The sequence below is a fragment of the Conger conger genome, chromosome 6 (assembly GCF_963514075.1).
Source record: "Conger conger chromosome 6, fConCon1.1, whole genome shotgun sequence".
Lineage (NCBI taxonomy): Eukaryota > Metazoa > Chordata > Actinopteri > Anguilliformes > Congridae > Conger > Conger conger.
The window spans coordinates 52122286-52141529 of record NC_083765.1 but is presented as its reverse complement, the minus strand read 5'-3'; the positions used below and the strand labels follow the sequence as shown (position 1 = coordinate 52141529).

The 19244-nt window shown below is 44.4% G+C and overlaps 2 protein-coding genes across 2 annotated transcripts; one reads left to right on the top strand and one right to left on the bottom strand.

The window, feature by feature from the left end:
* The first annotated feature begins 121 nt into the window (after positions 1–121).
* Positions 122–1283, top strand: LOC133130956 (C-C motif chemokine 3-like 1). Its single transcript, XM_061245978.1, has 3 exons — positions 122–249; positions 406–526; positions 697–1283. The coding sequence occupies exons 1-3, from the start codon at positions 180–182 to the stop codon at positions 815–817; spliced, it is 312 nt and encodes a 103-aa protein (XP_061101962.1). The 5' UTR covers positions 122–179; the 3' UTR covers positions 818–1283.
* Positions 1284–7339: 6056 nt separating this feature from the next.
* On the bottom strand, positions 7340–11406 carry LOC133130965 (C-C motif chemokine 14-like). The gene is made up of 4 exons (XM_061245986.1): positions 11328–11406; positions 8424–8505; positions 8032–8149; positions 7340–7858 (listed from the first exon to the last, which is right to left on the bottom strand). Exons 2-4 carry the CDS (start codon positions 8479–8481, stop codon positions 7744–7746), a joined length of 291 nt encoding a protein of 96 aa, XP_061101970.1. The 5' UTR covers positions 8482–8505; positions 11328–11406; the 3' UTR covers positions 7340–7743.
* Positions 11407–19244: the final 7838 nt, after the last annotated feature.

Here is a 19244-nt window from a genome sequence, read left to right as displayed (position 1 = left end):
TATAAATCGGGACTTCCTGATCAATTTGAAGAAGTTCTGAATTCCCCCCCACCCCCTCCTCAGCTCCCACCCCTCGACACAGTATATAACCGAGAACTTTTCCCATCTCACCAAGCACATCTCCTCTCTCTGATCCACAATCCACCAGCTCCTCTCTGTGCTTGCAGGCTCCAGTCAAGATGAACCCAAAGATGAACTTGAGCGCCCTGCTGATCGTGTTGCTGTTCTCTCTGGGCCTGGTCTCTCCTGGTGAGTCTCTCAAACCTACTGGAATGGTGTGTCTGTGTGAGTGTGTGTGTGTGTGTGTGTATGTGTGTGGTATCTCCAAAGCTTGAGGACCTGACACTGGGAAGGACTGATAACATTTTGTGGAATCTCATTTTCATGTTTTTCTCTTGCCTACAGCTCCTCTGGCAATTAGCACAGGCAACACCTGCTGTCCAAGTACACAGAAGGCAAAGATCCCGCTGAAACAGATAGTCTCCTACTACAAAACCAGCAGCAGCTGCGCCCTGCCAGCTCTTGTGTGAGTGTCCATGCCTCCATTCCTGCTCACACTTTTATGGTTTCCACAGAGGAAGGGAAGACCTTTTCCTGAGCTTTCACAGCAGCTCCTGGTGGTCTGTGGACTTCCTCACCTCCATGTTTTATGCGCACTTCCTCAGTGCTAATGGCGCCCGATGTTGTTTATTGCAGGTTTGTGACTAAACTCGGAAAACACTGGTGTGTGAATCCCGCTGATGCCTGGGTGAAGAGCCATGCAGCTGCTGTGGACCGCAGGTTGGCCAGCACTCCAGTGATGAGCACCAGAGCCTAAGGCCTACTGCCCTAGCAGGCTGTCAATCATCTACATTTCACATTTTAGTCATTTGGCAGATGCTTTCAATCCGAAGTGATTTACAAGTGGATAGGTTCTTCCACAGGTTAAAAGCATCAAATCCATAACCAGGAAAATACACATGAAGGGCTGTTTTGTTTTGTTTTCTTAATGTATTTATGTATGTATTTATTTATTTATTAAGGGTTAGGGTTAGACAAGAGGGATATCGGAAGGAGGGGAGTGAGGAATCAGGCAGGAGGACTAAGGTATAGTCCTCCCAGCACACACACTTCCTGCCAGCTGTGGGAAACCCAAAGGCCAAAGAGAGGATGTGTCTAGTTGCATCAGATATTCCTGGATTTCATTCATGGAATATTTTCCTGATCATGATGAATTGATTGTATACATTGATTTACTTTCTCAAGTTTCCTGTTAACTTATTAAAGGATTTTGTACATTTCAAGCTGGTTTCCTGATTTATCCTAGCTGAAACTCACAAAGGGTTGTGATCTGCAATGTCTCATCAAATGAAAGAGTGAAGTCTCAGGTACATGTTATTTTATATTCATTACATCTTCATAGCTTATCTCAGTGCAGAGCTATAGACTGGTGGGTAGGCATTTGTGACTACTTGCCCCATCAGTGGCATGTTTCCATTCCCATTAAGTCCCATTGAGATAGAGATCTCATTTTCAAGGGAAGGGAGGCCTGAATGACATAATATGAATTAAAATTAAATATTGACATACTAATAATCTTAAGAAATGTGCAATGGCAATTCTCCCATTACATCTGCTCCTCTAAAATGGGGTGACTGCGTATAAACGTGGCTGCACTTCCTACATGGATCCCTGATCCAGATGAAAATACCCTGAAATTAAATTAAGTCTGCACTTCAACCTCTCTATTATCCTTTCATTTCAAATCTAACATACGGGAATGCAGAGCCAAAACCACAAACATTGCTCTTTTCAAATACTATACTGCCATGAGAGTCTGCAGTCACCAAGTGGCGGACAAATGAGTGGGTGACTCTATGAATCTGTATTTAGCTGTTGATAATGCTTATTCCAGTAGGAGAGGTTTGAGCTTGAGAACTCAGCTATTTTTAACACATAATCAGATAAAATTCAAATGCATACAGCATGAAGCTGGCCCCATTATCACATCAATGGCGTGAACGGATTCAAAATAGTTACGGGATGGTGCGATAACCCCCCGCTTTTTGCTAATTTGCAAGATAAATCGAAGAGCTAATTGAGGCTAAAAGTGTAGTGTATGTCCAGGAAGAAGTCACATCCTTGTCTGAACAACATAAAAAAATATATATGATACGGAGCTGTCTACTTAAAGGTACAATAGGTAATTTCGGACTTCTAGTGGTCAAGAGAGCAGCAACAAACACCTTCAAACTACACCACTTCTCTGAAAAGGCGCTGACGTTGAAACGCCATTGGCTGTGAGTTGGACCAGCCATTTCCTGGCCCCGGTCCAGACTCCGTCCTCATCCAGGACCTTCCGAGATCCGGATTTAACAACTCCATACCTGCCTAACCACGTACTCACATTGTGGTCCTGCACAGGTTCATTAAGAAACTGTACAGTGACCACTTTGTTTTCCGTGTCAGACAGGGGCTGTACCTCAAAATTGCTGAGGGGGGCCTTGTCCTTCCCCTCTCTAAAGAGGTTCCAGAACCTCTCCAGGACATTAGCTTTCTTAAAGCTAATCTCAAAAATGTCTGCGTTTCCTGGAACCTTCACCAGGCAGTTCAGGTCACCAGGCACAAAGCCCATGGCTCACTGAAGGACTGCCCGACTAAATTCCAGGCGGGTCATACCTGTCACTCTCCTCTCCTGTCCATTCACTTTTGGGGCAGCAGCTCCATTTACCCCCCTGGTGGCAGCTGGCCCAGTGGCGCCCTCTACGGCTGCACCACCTGCCCCTTGCTCCACCAGAGGACCCACACTACTGCTGCTGCCCCCCTCTCCACTGGGCAGGAGGGTCATGCGGACGGCGTGATGTCTTCTGACACCTGGCTGAACTCCTGTCGCCATCCTCCCTCTCGCTCAGGCTGGACCTTGTGAGGATAGACAAACAGACACAGCGCTCAGTGATGTTGTCCCAAGGGGACCAAAAAGCAACCACAGCTCTCTCCGGGCAGCTCTGGAACTCTGGACCCTCTGTTCCTAGGCAAAAGGCGTTCTGCAGCAGTCATGGCTCTTCCTCCAAATAGCAGGAGACTTCTGGCAGGGGATCCTCCAAGCGCTGCGTTGGCTTCGGCGTTTGGGGTTCGGCAGGCCGTGGTCAGGCCACTGGTACCTGCCTAGGCCCAAAACACAGTCGGTCCGGCCTGGTCCGCCGGTCTGTTGATCCACCGAAGCCGCGGTCAAGCCACTGGTACTTCGGTTTCAAAACAGACTTTCAAAGAGAGAGGGAAACAGGGAACAAAAAGAAAAAAGAGGGACTTTCTGCTCAAAATGCCTCAAACGCCTGCAAGCCCAGTGTCCTCTGCTGTTTTACCAGCAGAGGGCATTGGGTTAATACAAACTGAAGAGGAACCCGAAACGCTTAATTGTGTTTGGGTTCGTTTTACTACTCTTTGAATATCCACAGATATTTTTCATTTCACAGAAATCTCTACACTGTGGAAAACCTTCTTCTTGTTTCTCTACATTTTCTTTGTATTGGTTGTATTGGGTCTTTGTCTTTGTTCCAGCAGAACATATACACAGAATTATTAATCAGTGGCAGTTTATTTCTGCAATTCTGCACTGAATGCAGAAGTACAATGGCGATGGCTGTGAAGCGATAAGAAATGCTAAGTTACTGCACACAGGCATGTCATCTGGGTTGAACCATCAACCACCAACCACCTGCACCCATCCCCCAAAACCCCCTGCAATATCTGTCAGAAATGCTGACGTCTACTTTAAAAGGCCTTAATGAACACCCACAACATCACTAAATGCAAGTTCACTTGTGTTAGATGAACAGTATATTTCAGCCTCTGCCTTGGTTAGTTAGATATTTTAGCTACTGTGTTCAGTATCACTGTAACTGTGGTGTTGTTCCCACACGCTCAGTCAGTATTGAGTGTGACATGTGACGAAACTGTTCTAAACTTCTCTCATGTCAAAAGTAAAAAGTTAAAAGCTATACTGCTAAATAATGGTATGTTAGCCGGTATGTCAGACGCTCTTATCCGGAGCGACGTACAACAAAGTGCATACCCATAACCAGGGATAAGTGCGCTGAAAGACCCTAGAGGGAAGTACAATTTCAACTGCTACCTGTCCCACAACGATAAAAACCAGGGCCTATTTGAATTTTTATTATTATTTTTTTAACAAACAAATAAACAAACAAACAACAAAGCAAAAGTGACCAAACTTAACTAGCCAAACACTGCTTACCTAAACTAAAAATGAGGGAGGTAGGGAGGGATGGGGAGAGGTGCTGCTTGAAGAAGTGCGTCTTCAGTTTGCGCTTGAAGGTGGGAAGAGATTCTACAGTTCTGACCTCAACAGGGAGTTCATTCCACCACCGTGGAGCCAAAACAGACAGTAGTCGTGAGCGTGAGGTGGAAGTTTGGAGAGGGGGAGGTGCCAAGCGGCCTGTGGAGGCTGAACGAAGAGATCTGGCAGGGGTGTAGGATCTGATGATTTTTTGTAGGTAAGCTGGGGAAGACCCCTTAACTGCTTGGAAGGCTAGCACCAATGTTTTGAATTTGATGAGAGTCATGACAGGCAGCCAGTGGAGGGAAGTAAGCAGGGGGGTGACTTGTGAGTATTTGGGAAGGTTGAAGACCAGACGAGCTGCTGCATTCTGGATAAGTTGGAGGGGTCTGATGGCGGACGCTGGGAGGCCAGCCAAGAGAGAATTGCAGTAGTCCAGGTGGGACAGAACCATCACTTGGACCAGGAGCTGGGTCGAGTAGGGGGTGAGAAAGGGGCGGATTCTCCGTATGTTGTATAGGAAGAACCTGCATGACCGGGTCACCACCGCAATGTTCTTGGAGAGGGACAGTCTGCTGTCCATCATTACATTACATTACATGGCATTTAGCAGACGCTCTTATCCAGAGCGACGTACAACAAAGTGCAAATTAAACACAAGAGGACCTGAGAGGACAGTACATCACCACGTCGAGGTTCCTTGCACTGGGTGATGGCGTAAGTGTGGTATCCCCAAGGGAAATGGAGAGATCCAGATGGGGAGAGGTATTAGCAGGGATGAATATCATTTCAGTCTTACCTGGGTTGAGCTTTAGATGGTGGTTGCCCATCCAGCTCTGGATGTCACTCAGGCAGGCAGAGATACGGGCTGAAACCTGTGTATCAGACCTTCAAAAAAAAAAACAGCTTATTTATACAGATTTATTTTACTGAGTTGTAAAAGCAAAAATCACTTTTTAAAAATACTTGTTCATCAAAATTCCTTTTTCCAAGCAATTGTACTTGAATAAAAAATATAATTGTCCCCAATTTTGTCCATACAATCAAGCTTATTCACAGAATTCATAAGCTGTTCATATTTATTGTCATTTTAGAGAACACATACATACAAAATGTACTGGTTTAAAGGATAAACACACTGCCACCATTTTCCATTCATATTGCAAACATGTGCATGTGAATAGACACAGTTCTGTGAGAGCAGGAAGTAGAATAATGTGCATGGGGACAATTGGCACACAGTGAGAGAATGACAACTCAGATTAGCTTGAGAAATTAGTAAACAAATGCAACACCCCAGTGATTGAAAATAATATATGTTTAATAGCAGAAAAAGACTGCCGTTGTATAATAAACTTTTGGAATAGACCCCTAGGTAGCATTTCCACATCAGTAAAGGAGGCAAACCCTGAGTGGGTGGCAATGTCTTTCCTTGAAAACATTTGAAAAAAATCAGTGATAACAGAAATGATTCCAATAGCTACAAAACTAAATACGATAATATAACAAAATAAAACAAGAAACAGAGTCCACACAGGATGAATTGTGACAAAGGAATTTTCTTGACAAACGCCACAGGTTCTGTAGACAGACCATATGATCAGCTCAGGATTCTTTGCTGTCATTAAACTGGAGTAATCAAGCATCATACAGCGTGAAAGAAGAACCAAAAACAATACTTATTCAATACCTATATTATGAATGAAAAATAAATATATACTTTAAAATTAAGAAGTGGTTATTCTGTTGAAGCTTTTTTATCCTGGAAGCAAAAAAAAAAAAGTTCCTATACTGCCCACTGCTGGAACATTTGGTATTGATCTTTGAAGATATTATTAATGAAGTCATCATCACGGTGATTTACATAAGTATGCTTTAGATAGTTGTATTACAGCTTAATTAATACTTGAAAAAATAAATATCAATCTTTAAGGATATGACCAATATCAACAACAGAACAAAAATGTTAGCAAAGGATGTTTTAAAATATTTATAAATATTCATAAATAAAGCACCAGAAATACCACACAGTATGAAGACGGATATTGTGAATCAATGCTAAAAATGAATCCGTTCAAATGCACTTTCTTTGGAAACATAACATTGCTGTACCAATGTTTTTTGGAATTACCTGAAATGTATTTTCTGGCTTCAAGCTATGATGCTCGAGTGCCCTTTTAGAAATCAAAGAGATACTTGGACACAAACATCTTGACCTCCCCTGTTTGTGAAGGGGAGGATGTGTCACACTAAAAAGCAATGCCTCTGTGCCATACATTTCTGTGATCTCTCTGGTTCTACACTTGCAAGTACGTATTAAATAAAGCATCATATAATGTGTTTTGCTTGACGTCCCTACCCCCTGGACTGTGAACAGGTGAGCAAAACAGGAACAGGTGAGCCTTGAACCCAAGTCTGCTTTATGAGAGACAATAACATTAACCAGAACTCAGGAGCCAGAGCTGCCTTTTCAGTATCGAGGCTGCCCTCTTTCTTTAAAAAAAAATGTTCCCTGATTGATTAGCAAACATGCAGGGCCAAGATTACAATGTGAGATTACCCTGTGGACATGACTGTCTGCCCCCAGGGTGCTGTTGAGGTCGGAAATATAGGTAACTGTTCAGGCTCCACAAAACCATGATCCTGAACAAACTGTGCAGTCCAACAATAATATTCTAAACTGTCCAATTGAACAATACGCATCATGTGTGTTCCATATACATGTGTAACACTACGCATTTAAAAATAGATTTGTCAGGCCAGCACATACGTGGTATAACTACTCCAGCTGTAAAACCCTTTCATCCTTCTGAGGGTAGAGCAGAAAGGAAACACCAGCAAGTCTGGGAGCAATTAACCAATTGCTCCCTATTCAGTTCTCTACTGATGGGGCAAGTCGTCACAAATGCCCACCCTCCGGTCTATAGCTCTGCACTGAGATAAGCTATGAAGATGTAATGAATATAAAATAACATGTACATGAGACTTCACTCTTTCATTTGATGAGACATTGTAGATCACAACCCTTTGTGAGTTTCAGCTAGGACAAATCAGGAAACCGGCTTGAAATGTACAAAATCCTTTAATAAGTTAACAGGAAACATGAGAAAGTAAATCAATGTACACAATCAATTCATCATGATCAGGAAAATATTCCATGAATGGCAGGAAGTGTGTGCTGGGAGGACTATACCTTCTACCTGCTGCCTGATTCCCCCTTCCCCCCCTTCCGATATCCCTCTTGTCTAACCCTAACCCTTAATAAATAAATAAATACATACATAAATACATTAAAAAACTAAACAAAACAGCACTTCATGCGTATTTTACTGGGTATGGATTTGACACGTTTAACCTGTGGAAGAACCTATGCACTTGTCAGTCGCTTTGGATTGAAAGCATCTGCCAAATGACTAAAATGTGAAATGTAGATGACTGACAGCCTGCTAGGGCGGTAGGCCTTAGGCTCAGGTGCTCATCGCTGGAGTGCTGGCCAACCTGCGGTCCACAGCACCTTCATGGCTCTTCACCCAGGCATCAGCGGGGTTCACACACCAGTGTTTTCCGAGTTTAGTCACAAACCTGCAATAAACAACATCGGGTACCATTAGCGCTGAGGCACAAATGCGCATAAAACATGGAGGCGAGGAAGTCCACAGACCACCAGGAGCTGTTGTGAAAGCTCAGGAAAAGGTCTTCCCTTCCTCTGTGGAAACCATAACAGTGTGAGCAGGAATGGAGGCATGGACACTCACACAAGGGCCGGCAGGGCGCAGCTGCTGCTGGTGTTGTAGTAGGAGACTATCTGTTTCAGCGGGATCTTTGCCTTCTGTGTCCTTGGACAGCAGTCCTTCCCTGTGTTGGGGCCATGAGCTTTGGAGATGAACAAATAGAGACACGTTACCAACTAACGTGATGGTTAAACGTGATGATTAAAATAGAAGCTATAGCTATTAATTTAAAGATGTAATTAGAGGTTAATTTCTGTGAGCTAATCAGCTCACAGTGTGAGTTCTGATCTCTAGTAATGAAGTAATTAAAGCTCTCTCTCTCTCTCTCTCAGAAAACAGTGCCTGCTCCAAATGTGCCGACTGCCAATTATAGCGCATACACAGACACACACCTCCAGCAGGTTTGAGAGACTCACCAGAAGAGACCAGGCCCAGAGAGAACAGCAACACGATCACCAGGGCGCTCAAGTTCATCTTTGGGTTCGTCTTGACTGGAGCCTGCAAGCACAGAGAGGATCAGAGAGAGGAGATGTGCTTGGTGAGATGGGAAAAGGTTATATACTGTGTAGAGGTGGGAGCTGAGGAGGGGGTGGGGGGGAATTCAGAACTTCTTCTAATTGATCTAATTGATCTAAATTAGACTGCAATCAAAAATGCTACAAGACAAGAACATTATTCATTAAAAATGATTGTGCCTCACCTGTATACCTCTACCAAAAGGCCAGATTAAAATTCACCAAGAAACACAGAGATGAGGCAGAGGAGTACAGAGATGTCTGGAAGGTATCTCGCTATCTGCGAAATATGGAGGTGGTAGTGGTGCACAACAAGGGCCAATCCCTTTCAGGATTTTGTGTCAACTGGCCGTAATTATTTAATGAACTCAATCAAATCTTATCTGGCATGTGTATTAGTACCGGCTCCAGCTGCAGACTGCAAGTGTATCATAATGATTTTACTGTGCTGAAGTACAGGCTTGAACCAGGGAAATGTATAGAGCTGTCAGCAAATTAAAAACAAGGCAACTGGTTGGAACAAAAACCAGTACGCAGACCGGTCCTCGAGGACTGGAGTCATGGCTTGGATCTGTGTGGCTGCTTTTGGAGCAGGCTCACTCTTTAGTGATGATGTAATAGAAGATGGCAGCACAAGACAAAGTTGGAAGTGTACAGAATGGTTTTGTAATACCAGTAAGATTTCCATAGCACAAAGCCCAGCTATTTGGGCTGGGAAGTCATTATGTAACACAGTGCTGTTCATAATGGAAAGATTCTGGGATGTGAAACAAACTACACTTTCATAAATATGCTGGCTGGTGCTTGTTCATGGGGTGTGTTTAAAAAAAAAAGGAAATTTGAATCACGAACACAGACTTGTGAGCATTCTCCTGTTGCTGGACCTCACTGCTGCCTTCGACACGGTCTGTGACAACACACTGCTCACCCGGTTGGAAACACTCTTGGGTATCACTGGCACTCCACTCTCCTGGTTTAGGTCATATCTCACAGCTAGGGAACAGTTTGTCTCCATAGGTAATTTCAGGTCCCCCAGTTCACCCCTCTCACATGGTGTTCCCCAGGGTTCCTAGGTCCCGTGCGTCAGTATGGTTTAAACTTTCACTGCTGTGCTGACGACACACCGATTCATATTCACAATAAGCCCTCCCACACACTCCCTCCCTCCAATCTGGTCACCTGCCTCAATGCCATTAGCACCTGGAAGACACAGAATTTTCTCACAGAACTTAACCATGACAAAACAGAAGCCATACTCATTGCCACACCAGCTGTATTGACTATCACATCTATCCATCCCCGGCTATTTCACTACCACTACCTCTGAAGTTAAAAACCTTGGTGTCATTAGATTCTACCCTCTCATTTGACACTCACATAAAAAACATCACCAAAACAGCTTTCTTCCACCTCAAAAACATTTCCAAACTCCGCCCCTCACTTAACCCCACCACTGCTGAGACTCTCATCCAAGCATTCATAACCTCCAGACTTGATTACTGTAACGCCCTTCTCTTTGGTATCTCAGCAAAGAGATTAAACAGACTCCAATACATTCAAAATTCCGCTGCAAGAGTTCTCACCCGCACTAGGCCCTGGCAACACATCACTCCCATCCTCCATCAACTACACTGGCTCCCTGTGCAATACCGTATTCAATTCAAAATCATTCTACTTGTTTTCAAAGCCCAACATAATCTTGCACCCTCTTATCTTTCAAACCTCCTGACCCCATACCAACCAACCCGCACCCTATGCTCCACCAATACCCACCTCCTGCTCACCCCCACTGCACATCTCCGTTCTATGGGTGACAGGGCGTTTAGTGCAACTAGCCCCAAACTCTGGAACTCCCTCCCACTTGAACTACGGAAAATCACCTCACTGTCCACCTTCAAATCCAAGCTCAAAACTCACCTTTTCACTCTTGCTTTTCCTCCCTACTCCTAACTGACCCCTCCATCTCACTCTTGCCATGTCCCATCCTATTGTTTGTTGTTTTATATACTTTATTTTATTGTCTACATTTTTGTATAGTGTCTTTTAATAAGTGTACAGTGTCTGTCCTTATATGTTGTTTTAACATTTAAACATTCACAGAAAGCAGAAGGAAGAAACGCACAGGAGGTTCTGCTGCACTCCCACAGACTGAGGAGTAGAGAAAAAGTCGTGTTTTAAGAAAATACACAGGACACCGTGCTGCTTTCGTCAGGTCGGTAGCTGTAATCATGTAAACACGCAGCTATTCAAAAATAAATCACATTTGCTTTAGGTAAATGAAAATACATTAATCTCCCTTTTTTTAAGCAGTCCATTATTTCTCTGAATGCGAGAAATTCTGTATGAGTCATCACCACGTGAATAAAGTCCATACATTCTCCAAAGTCCTTTTGTCAACTCATTATCAAACTCATTAACAGTACATTATAACAATTCAGAACAGGCATCACTTGATACCTAACTAAGGCATCATTGATACTTAACAGATTTAATGCTGAATACATTTAACATATGTCACACTAAACATTCAAACTGTTTCCCAATAATACATCATTACATGTAAAATTACCAGAATTACATTGACAATACATAGGCTATCTTTTCTCTTCATAACGTGTGCTTAGTACAATGATAGCAATGAACCGCACTTTTCTCTGTGCTAGCATGAGAGTGTTCGTCGTAACTAGCAATACTTCTACACTTGAAACTAAACATTGCAATGAATGAAAACGTAACAACAAAATCTCTCTCTTTTGGTCTTACAATGAAACGATAACATTTTCACGATATGGGCAGAAAGCATACCTGAGGAGTGGAGAAAAAGTCGTGTTTTAAGAAAACACACAGGACACCGTGCTGCTTTCGTCAGGTCGGTAGCTGTAATAATGTAAACACGCAGCTACTTCCTGTATTACGTTGCAGCACGTTCTCCCTACAGGTATCGCCCTCTAGTGGTCATAAACCCAAAATACATCCAAGACAGTGCAAAATCTCTGTGAGAATTTCCCCATTAAGTATTAATGTTTTCCCTTTTTCACAGAACGTACCTGGTACAATAAACTTATGTTATACTAGTAGTGCTATACTCATCATTACCACATACTCCCCCTCTAAAAGAGATGTCGTCCCGAGATCATTATCTTTAGTCTCCTGCACAATCAGATTAAAGCTAAACTGAACTAATGATTTTTAAGTCTCTGTTGTGAGGATGTTTTGGGGTCTATATGGAGTAGACTGGTTCTTTAGGTCTTTAAAACTGAACGAGATGACCACTTAACATGTATAAACAAAATATGGCTGATAAGACTGAGTTGATCTTGGCTATGTGGTATGTAGTTCTGACCTAATATTTGATTTTCTTTCATTCTGCCTAAACCTATGGGCACAACTAATACTATAGCAAGTGGGAGTCCCAAGGTGATCATAGGTAAAGAGCTTTGGGGCACGCCTCTCTCTCTCTGGCCTTTGAAACACCTCTTCCATCTCATCATCGTCATTACTGTGGTCTGCTATTGAAGACTCCTCATCAGTTATCTCATAGTCTGAGCCTATTTCGTCTGCCAACCCTTCTGGTTCTGTCATGTTGTCATTCTGAGTTTCAGGCTCTATGTCCTCTGCTTCAAGTTCATCTGTCTCAGGATTTTTAGTATCAGGATCGCATGTTTCTACTTGAGACTGCTTGACTGGTGAATAATGAAGGCATAAGTAATCCTCTTCCTCATCATCATCTGAAGCAACTGAATCCTCTTCCACTTCAATGGTACTGTCTCCTTTCTTTGCTTCCTTTGCTTTATCTTTGTTGTGCACTGGGATATCCATGGGTAAGTGGTCACATGGCAGCAGTAGATTGCGGTGCAGGATCCTAGTTCTTCCCTTGCCCTGCTCTGGTTGCACTTCATAAATGGGGAGATCATCCTTGACTTGTCTTACAACAATGTGAATGGCCTCTTCCCAGTGATTCCGTAGCTTGCCAGTCCCTCCTCTTGGTGTTAAGTTCCTCACAAGGACGCGGTCACCGCTGTCCAATACTGTGCTTCTCAACTTCTTGTCATAATTCCTCTTGCTCAGGCCTGCCGCTTTCTTTGCACCCTCCCTCGCAATTTCACACGCTTCTCTCATCTGCTCCTTCCATCTTTGTATGTATTCCTGGTGACTGGCAGTGCCTGTGTTCTCGGTCAAGTCAAAAGGGATATCATTAGGCAACCTGGGGTTCCGCCCATAAAGAAGGTAAAAAGGAGAAAAGCCTGTGACCTCACACCTTGTACAGTTATATGCAAATGTCAGTTTATTCAGGGATTCCTTCCAATTTCCTTTTTCTTTGTTGGACAGTGTCTTTAGCATTTGAATATATTTTCATAGCCCCCTTTACATTTATCCAAGTGCAAAAAATTGATAGAGACAAGCTCAAATGGATGGGTTGTGACAATATTTGTGAGAGGGGCGCTTGTCTCTTTGCTAGGCTTCTTTTGCTTTAAGCAAGCACATGTTCTTGTAACATAATGTTCAATCTCTCTACGCATTTGGGGCCAAAAGAAACGGTCTCTGATTAGTGATAATGTGCGATCCACCCCTTGGTGGCCCATTTTGTTATGCAATTCCTCCATTACACGGTTTTTGTGTTTGTCTGGTAAAACAAGTTGGGTTCTTGTTGCTGTCTTTCTTTTAAGCACACCAGTTTCATCAATGTGCAATTTCTCCCATTCACGAAGGAGACATTTACTGTACGCACTGAGAGACATGGCTGGTTGACCTGAAGGTTTTGCATTGGCCATCTTGTATCTTATCACTGGACCAATATGTGGGTCATCTAGCTGACTCTGTCTAATCTCTGCAACAGGGAGAGGGTTATACTTGTCATGCTCTGCTGGATTCTGAGCAATGGCAGCTACTGTCCACGGTGGAATCTGTTCTTGTTGTTCTACAGCCTGTATCATAGCAGCTACACAGTCAAATGACAATTCTTCTGTGTATTGATCCAGCATCTTCTCAATTTCTACGGGCATCCTAGAAAGGCTCTCTGCATCTATGTTCTCTTTGCCCGGTTTGTATCTAATTGTAAAATTGTAGTCAGCTAGTTCAGCTACCCACCTACAACCAGTTGCATTAAGTTTTGCACTGGACATTACATATGTAAGAGGGTTATTATCACTGAATACGATGAAGGAAGGGGCATAGTACAAGTAGTCACAGAATTTCTCTGTCACTGACCACTTCAGGGCAAGAAACTCTAATTTCCCAGAATGAAGATAGTTTTTCTCAGAGGTGGTCAGTTTACGCGATCCATAAGCTATCACACGCAGCTTCCCACCTTGTTTTTGGTACAACACTGCACCCAGTCCTTGTCCTGATGCATCTGTGTGAAGTATGAAAGGTTCTGAAAAATCTGGGAATCCAAGTACAGGTGGCTCAACCAGACAGTCAATCAGTTTCTCTAGTACTTCCTGGTGCTTGTCTTTCCACAGTATTGGCTGGTTTGAGGGAACACCTTTGTTCTTATTGTTCTGGGAAGTCTGATGTTTTTTTTTCTTTTCATCTTTGGGTGCTGCCCCCTTCAACAGATCATAGAGTGGCCCCGCAATCCTAGAGAAATCCTTTATATATTGTCGATAATAACTGAGAAGTCCCAAGATGGCGCGCAACTGCCCGACAGTGCTTGGTTTCTTTTCTTTCAAGGCCCTCACTGCAATAGTGTCAGCTGGGTCCATTTTGCTTCCCTCAGCCGAGACAATCCTACCCAGGTAACGGACTTCTCGCTTAAAGACCTCACATTTACTGGGTTTCAACTTGATGCCATATTGCCTTAACTGCTGCAGTACTTTCCTCACATGTTCAACGTGGTTCGGAAAGGATTTGCTGTAGACAAGAGTGTCATCAAGGTAGGTGTCATGATAAGAGAGACTCTTCTTTGTGATTGGTGGTATTTATTCAAATCAAACATAGGTTGACAGATCAACTGAGTTATCTAACTACCTTTGTATAACGACCTAGCCCGCCGTCTAGAAGCCGTGACGTCACCTCTAAGGATGCCGTTCAAGACCAATCAGTCCCCGATAGACTATACTACAACTAGACAACTACATCTCCCCTCTTCCAAAGAGAACGTAAAGAAATACTTTTCAGCCTAGCTAACATTTTCGCAGAACTGTTAAACACAACAACTTCGTATTTTCAAACACAATCTATCGCAAACTAGGACATCGGGGTAGACTGCCCTCCATCCGCAGCAACAAGGGGATTATTCTGCCCTCAAACAGTTGCTGTTCCTAGGACTCAACAGTTTCTTTTTTTTTTCATAACAAGTCTTTTTTTTTTTAGTTATTCTTCCTCTTCTAAGTGTCCCTGAACCTGAGAGGAGCTTTAATCTCTCTACCTCTCAAGGTCAGTCTCACAGGCCTAGAGGTTGTAGGCTGCTCAGTAGAAGTTGGTAGAGTGCTGGTAGTCAGCTGGATCACAGGCTGGGCCTGTGGGCTGGTCTCTCCTGTTGATCCAGGAAGTCCTCTGTCATGCTGGTCCAGTGTCTCTGGAGAAGGTGACCCTGGGACAGCCTGAAGATGTCTCCTGTTCCGACGAGTGATCGTTCCAGTGTCTGTTCTGATCACATATGATCTTGGCTCAGGAGATTTACTTATGACTTTGGCTGGTGTTTTCCAACCCTTCTCTCCATCCAGCTTGACTTTCACTCTCTGGCCAGGGTGTAGATCAGGAAGAGCATGTGCCGAATGTCGGCGGTTATAGAAGAACTGGTAGGCTTCTTTAGCTTTGCTGTCCCTCTGAAGCACTTGTCCATGGCTGATGTGCTTAGGCTGCAGCTTTGCGTCCAACATAGGGAGTGTCGTTCGGATCTGGCGTCCAGTCATGAGCTGCGCTGGACTCCGGTTGCACTGATGGGAGTTGCACGGTAACACATTAGAGCGAGATGAGGATCTGGTTGCTTGAGGATGCGCTTGGCTGTTTGCACAGCTCTCTCTGCGGCCCCATTCGCTTGAGGATAATGAGGACTTGAGGTGATATAGGTGAAACCATACTGCTGTCTGAAGTCCTGGAACTCAGCTGATGTGAACTGCATAGCATTGTCACTCACCAGGATGCCCCATCTCACAAACATTGACTTAAGTCGAGTGATGACTTGTTGGCTAGTGGTAGTAAATAGGTGGGCTATTTCGATATCTCTCGAATAATAGTCCACTACAATGAGGTATTTCCTGCCCTCAAGCTCACACAGGTCGGCTGCAACCTTTTGCCATGGACCCTCAGGTAAGGGGGTTGTTTTGAGTGGCTCTCTTTTCTGTGTTGTTCTGTGCTCCACACAAAATGTGCACGTCATTACTATCTTTGCAATGTCTGTACTTATGGCTGGCCACCATACTGACATCCTGGCTCTTTCTCTGCACTTTGTCAGCCCTTGGTGACCCTCATGTATCCGTTGCAGTATTTCTGCTCTTTGTGTGGCTGGGATGACAATCCTGTCTTGGTACATTATGAGGCCATCTGACTCTGATAGATGTGCTCTCGCTGCATAGAACCCCTGCAGTGACGGTATCTGTGCCATTCTATGTGGCCAGCCTGACCTGATGAAACGAATGACCATCTGGAGATCTGCGTCATCGCGTGTAGCCTCTCTGATGTCATCCAGTCTTTGTGCTGACATTGGTCTGCTTTTCACCACCGCCTCCACAAATGTCTTAACGTCCTCCTCTGTGTGAGACATTGTCTCTTCTCTCAGTGGGTTTCTACTGAGTGTGTCGGCCACTATCAGTTGCTTACCCGGCACATACACAGCCTTCACGTTGAAATGCATGAGGCGCATAAGCAAGCGTTGGCACCTGAGTGGTGCTTTGTCCAGGTCATATGTGTTGATCAATGGAACCAACAGCTTGTGATCTGTTTGTAAACAGAAACTGTCCATGCCTTGTAAGTAGCGAGAAAAACGCTCACACGCCCATACTCCTGCTAGGCACTCCTTTTCAATCTGGGCGTATCTTTTCTCAGTGTCTGTTAATGTGCGTGAACAAAAGGCAACAGGCCTAAGCTCACCATCATGTGCCTGTAACAGTGTGGCTCCCAGACCATAACTGCTCGCGTCGGCACTGACGACTGTCCGTTTGCTGGCATCATAGAATGCTAGTACTGGCGCCGATACTAACATAGCTTTGACCCTGACGAATGCCTGCTCTTGAGGGTCACCCCAGATCCAAACAGTCTCCTTCTTTAACAGCTCTGTGATCGGGTGCAGCGTGGTTGACAGGCCAGGCAAGAATTTGCCCAGGTAGTTGACGAGTCCAAGCACTTATCGCAGCTCGTTGGTGTTTGTAGGACTTGGCATCTCGGAGATGGCTTTCACTTTGCTGGTATCGGGCTTTATCCCGTCCGGTCAGATGATATGTCCAAAGTACTGTATCTCTGATTTTCCAAAGTGACACTTGTCCTTGTTTAGCTTTAAGCCTGAGTCTTTGATAGTCTGTAGCACTGCGCTCAGATGGCGGTTGTCTTCACTTTGTCCATAGACTAGCACGTCATCCATCACAACAACAATGCCCTCGTGGTTCTTCAAGAGTGTGCGCATCTCCCGCTGGAAGATCTCGGGAGCTGACGTAATCCCGAACGGGAGACGGCGGAAACAGAACCTTCCCACTGGTGTGATGAATGTGGTTAACGTCCTACAGCTAGCTTCCAGTGGGATTTGCCAGAATCCACTGGAGGCGTCCAATGTGGAGAAGACCTTCGCTCCAACCAGCTTGGGGGCTATGTCCTCCAAGGTCGGCAAGATGAATCTCTCCCGCTTCACTGACTCATTGAGTCTTTTTAAATCCACACACATTCTCACTTTACCAGTCTTTTTGATCACTGGCACCATAGGCGCACACCAGTCAGTGGGCTCAGTGACCTCTTCGATGATCCCCAGTGACTGCATGCGTTTCAATTCCTCCTCCACTTTAGGTAGGATGGGAAAGGGCACTCTGCGTGGAGTGGCTATGGCGTAGGGTTCTGCATCTGGTCTCAGCGCTATTTTAACAGGTTCACAGTTCAGTAGCCCCATGTCACCAAACACGTCTGTGTCAATCTCGTCGACTCTCAGGACTAAACCCATCTTGCATGCTACCATTCTGCCTTTAATAACAAATATCCAGAATGTGTACTGTTGTCCCTTGCACTCACTTGTGGCTAGAAATTTCCCAATACAATCAATTCTGCCACCAGGACTACTAACAACAGTTCCTGCAGTCACCAGCGGGGGACGCTGTGGCAAGCTCTGGTAAGTATTCTGAGACATCACCGTAACACCAGTGTCAATTTTAAACTTTATATTACAGCCATTCACTGGGAGCTCAACATGCCATATATCATCTGAGTCTGTCTGTTTAGTTACTGACCCCAGGAAATATGCTCCTTGATCTTCCATTTCCATGTCAGGCTCTGTCGTAACTTCTTTCACCATCTTTGTCTTGCACACAATCTCAAAATGTCCCATTTTGTTACACTTCCTGCACTGCTTGTTGCGTGCAGGGCATATTTTCGTATCATGATGCATTCGATTAGAACGTGAGCAATTTCCTTGCTGAAACTCACGGTTTCTCTGTTTGTTGAACTGCCGCAGTCCTCCGGTGCTCCTCTTTGAGTATCCATGGTGCTGCTTTTGTCTCACCTCGTCCACTTCACTGTTGTTGTCAGCCCTCATCTCCGCACTCTGCATCTTTATTTGTTCACACTGACGCGCGACTTGGATCGCTTTGGGCAGCGTCAAATCAGTTTCCAGTTGTAGCTTTTGTGAAACATCACTATCCATGATTCCTATCACAATTCGGTCTCTGATCTGCTCGTCCTTGGTAATCCCAAACTCACAATATTTGGCTAACTCATAGAGATTCCTCACAAAAGATTCCACAGATTCTCCCGCCTTCTGAGCCCGCTTGTGGAAACATGCTCGTTCATGAATCACATTGCGCCTGGGCACAAAATGGTCGTTAAACCTGAAATCTCTGAAAGGCAGCTGGGGCGTTCATTAATCCAAATGGGATTCTGACCCATTCATATAAACCCCATGGTGTCACGAATGCGGTTAAAGGTCTGCTCTCTTTCGCCATGAAGCCCTGGTGGTAGGCTTTACCCTGATCTAATAACGAGAACCATGAGTTACTACCGAGGCTATCAAGGATGTCTTGGACCCTTGGAATGGGCTGCCGATCGGGGTGGGTCTTCTTATTTAATTCTCTGTAATCTATACAAAGACGTAGGCTACCGTCTTTTTTACGTACACAGACAACAGGTGATGCATAAGAAGACGTTGATTTCTCTATCCATCCCTGAGCAATGAGATCGTGCAGATAGTCTTTCATTTCCTGATACAATGGCTTTGGCACTGATAAGTATGATCGCACAACAGGAGTGGTATCTTGAAGAGATATTGTCATCTTAAGACTTTCTATACATCCAATGTCATCACCTGACTGTGAAAATGAAGCACTTTCTTCTCTTAACATCTTCTGGACAATTTCTCTCTTAGATTCATCAAGATGTGTTAAATCTACTGGGGGATCCCAGTTATCATCAACAGTCTGGTTGCTGCTGGACTGGACCTGATTCACTGATACAGGTGTGGAGTAACAGGACTGATCAGAAGTGGGGACTGGATAGACAGATTGCACCCCCTGGGCCATGCCAAGGACTGTTTTGCCTGGCAGTACTATGTCATGACCTGTGGGGTTCTGTGCTTCCAATACAATG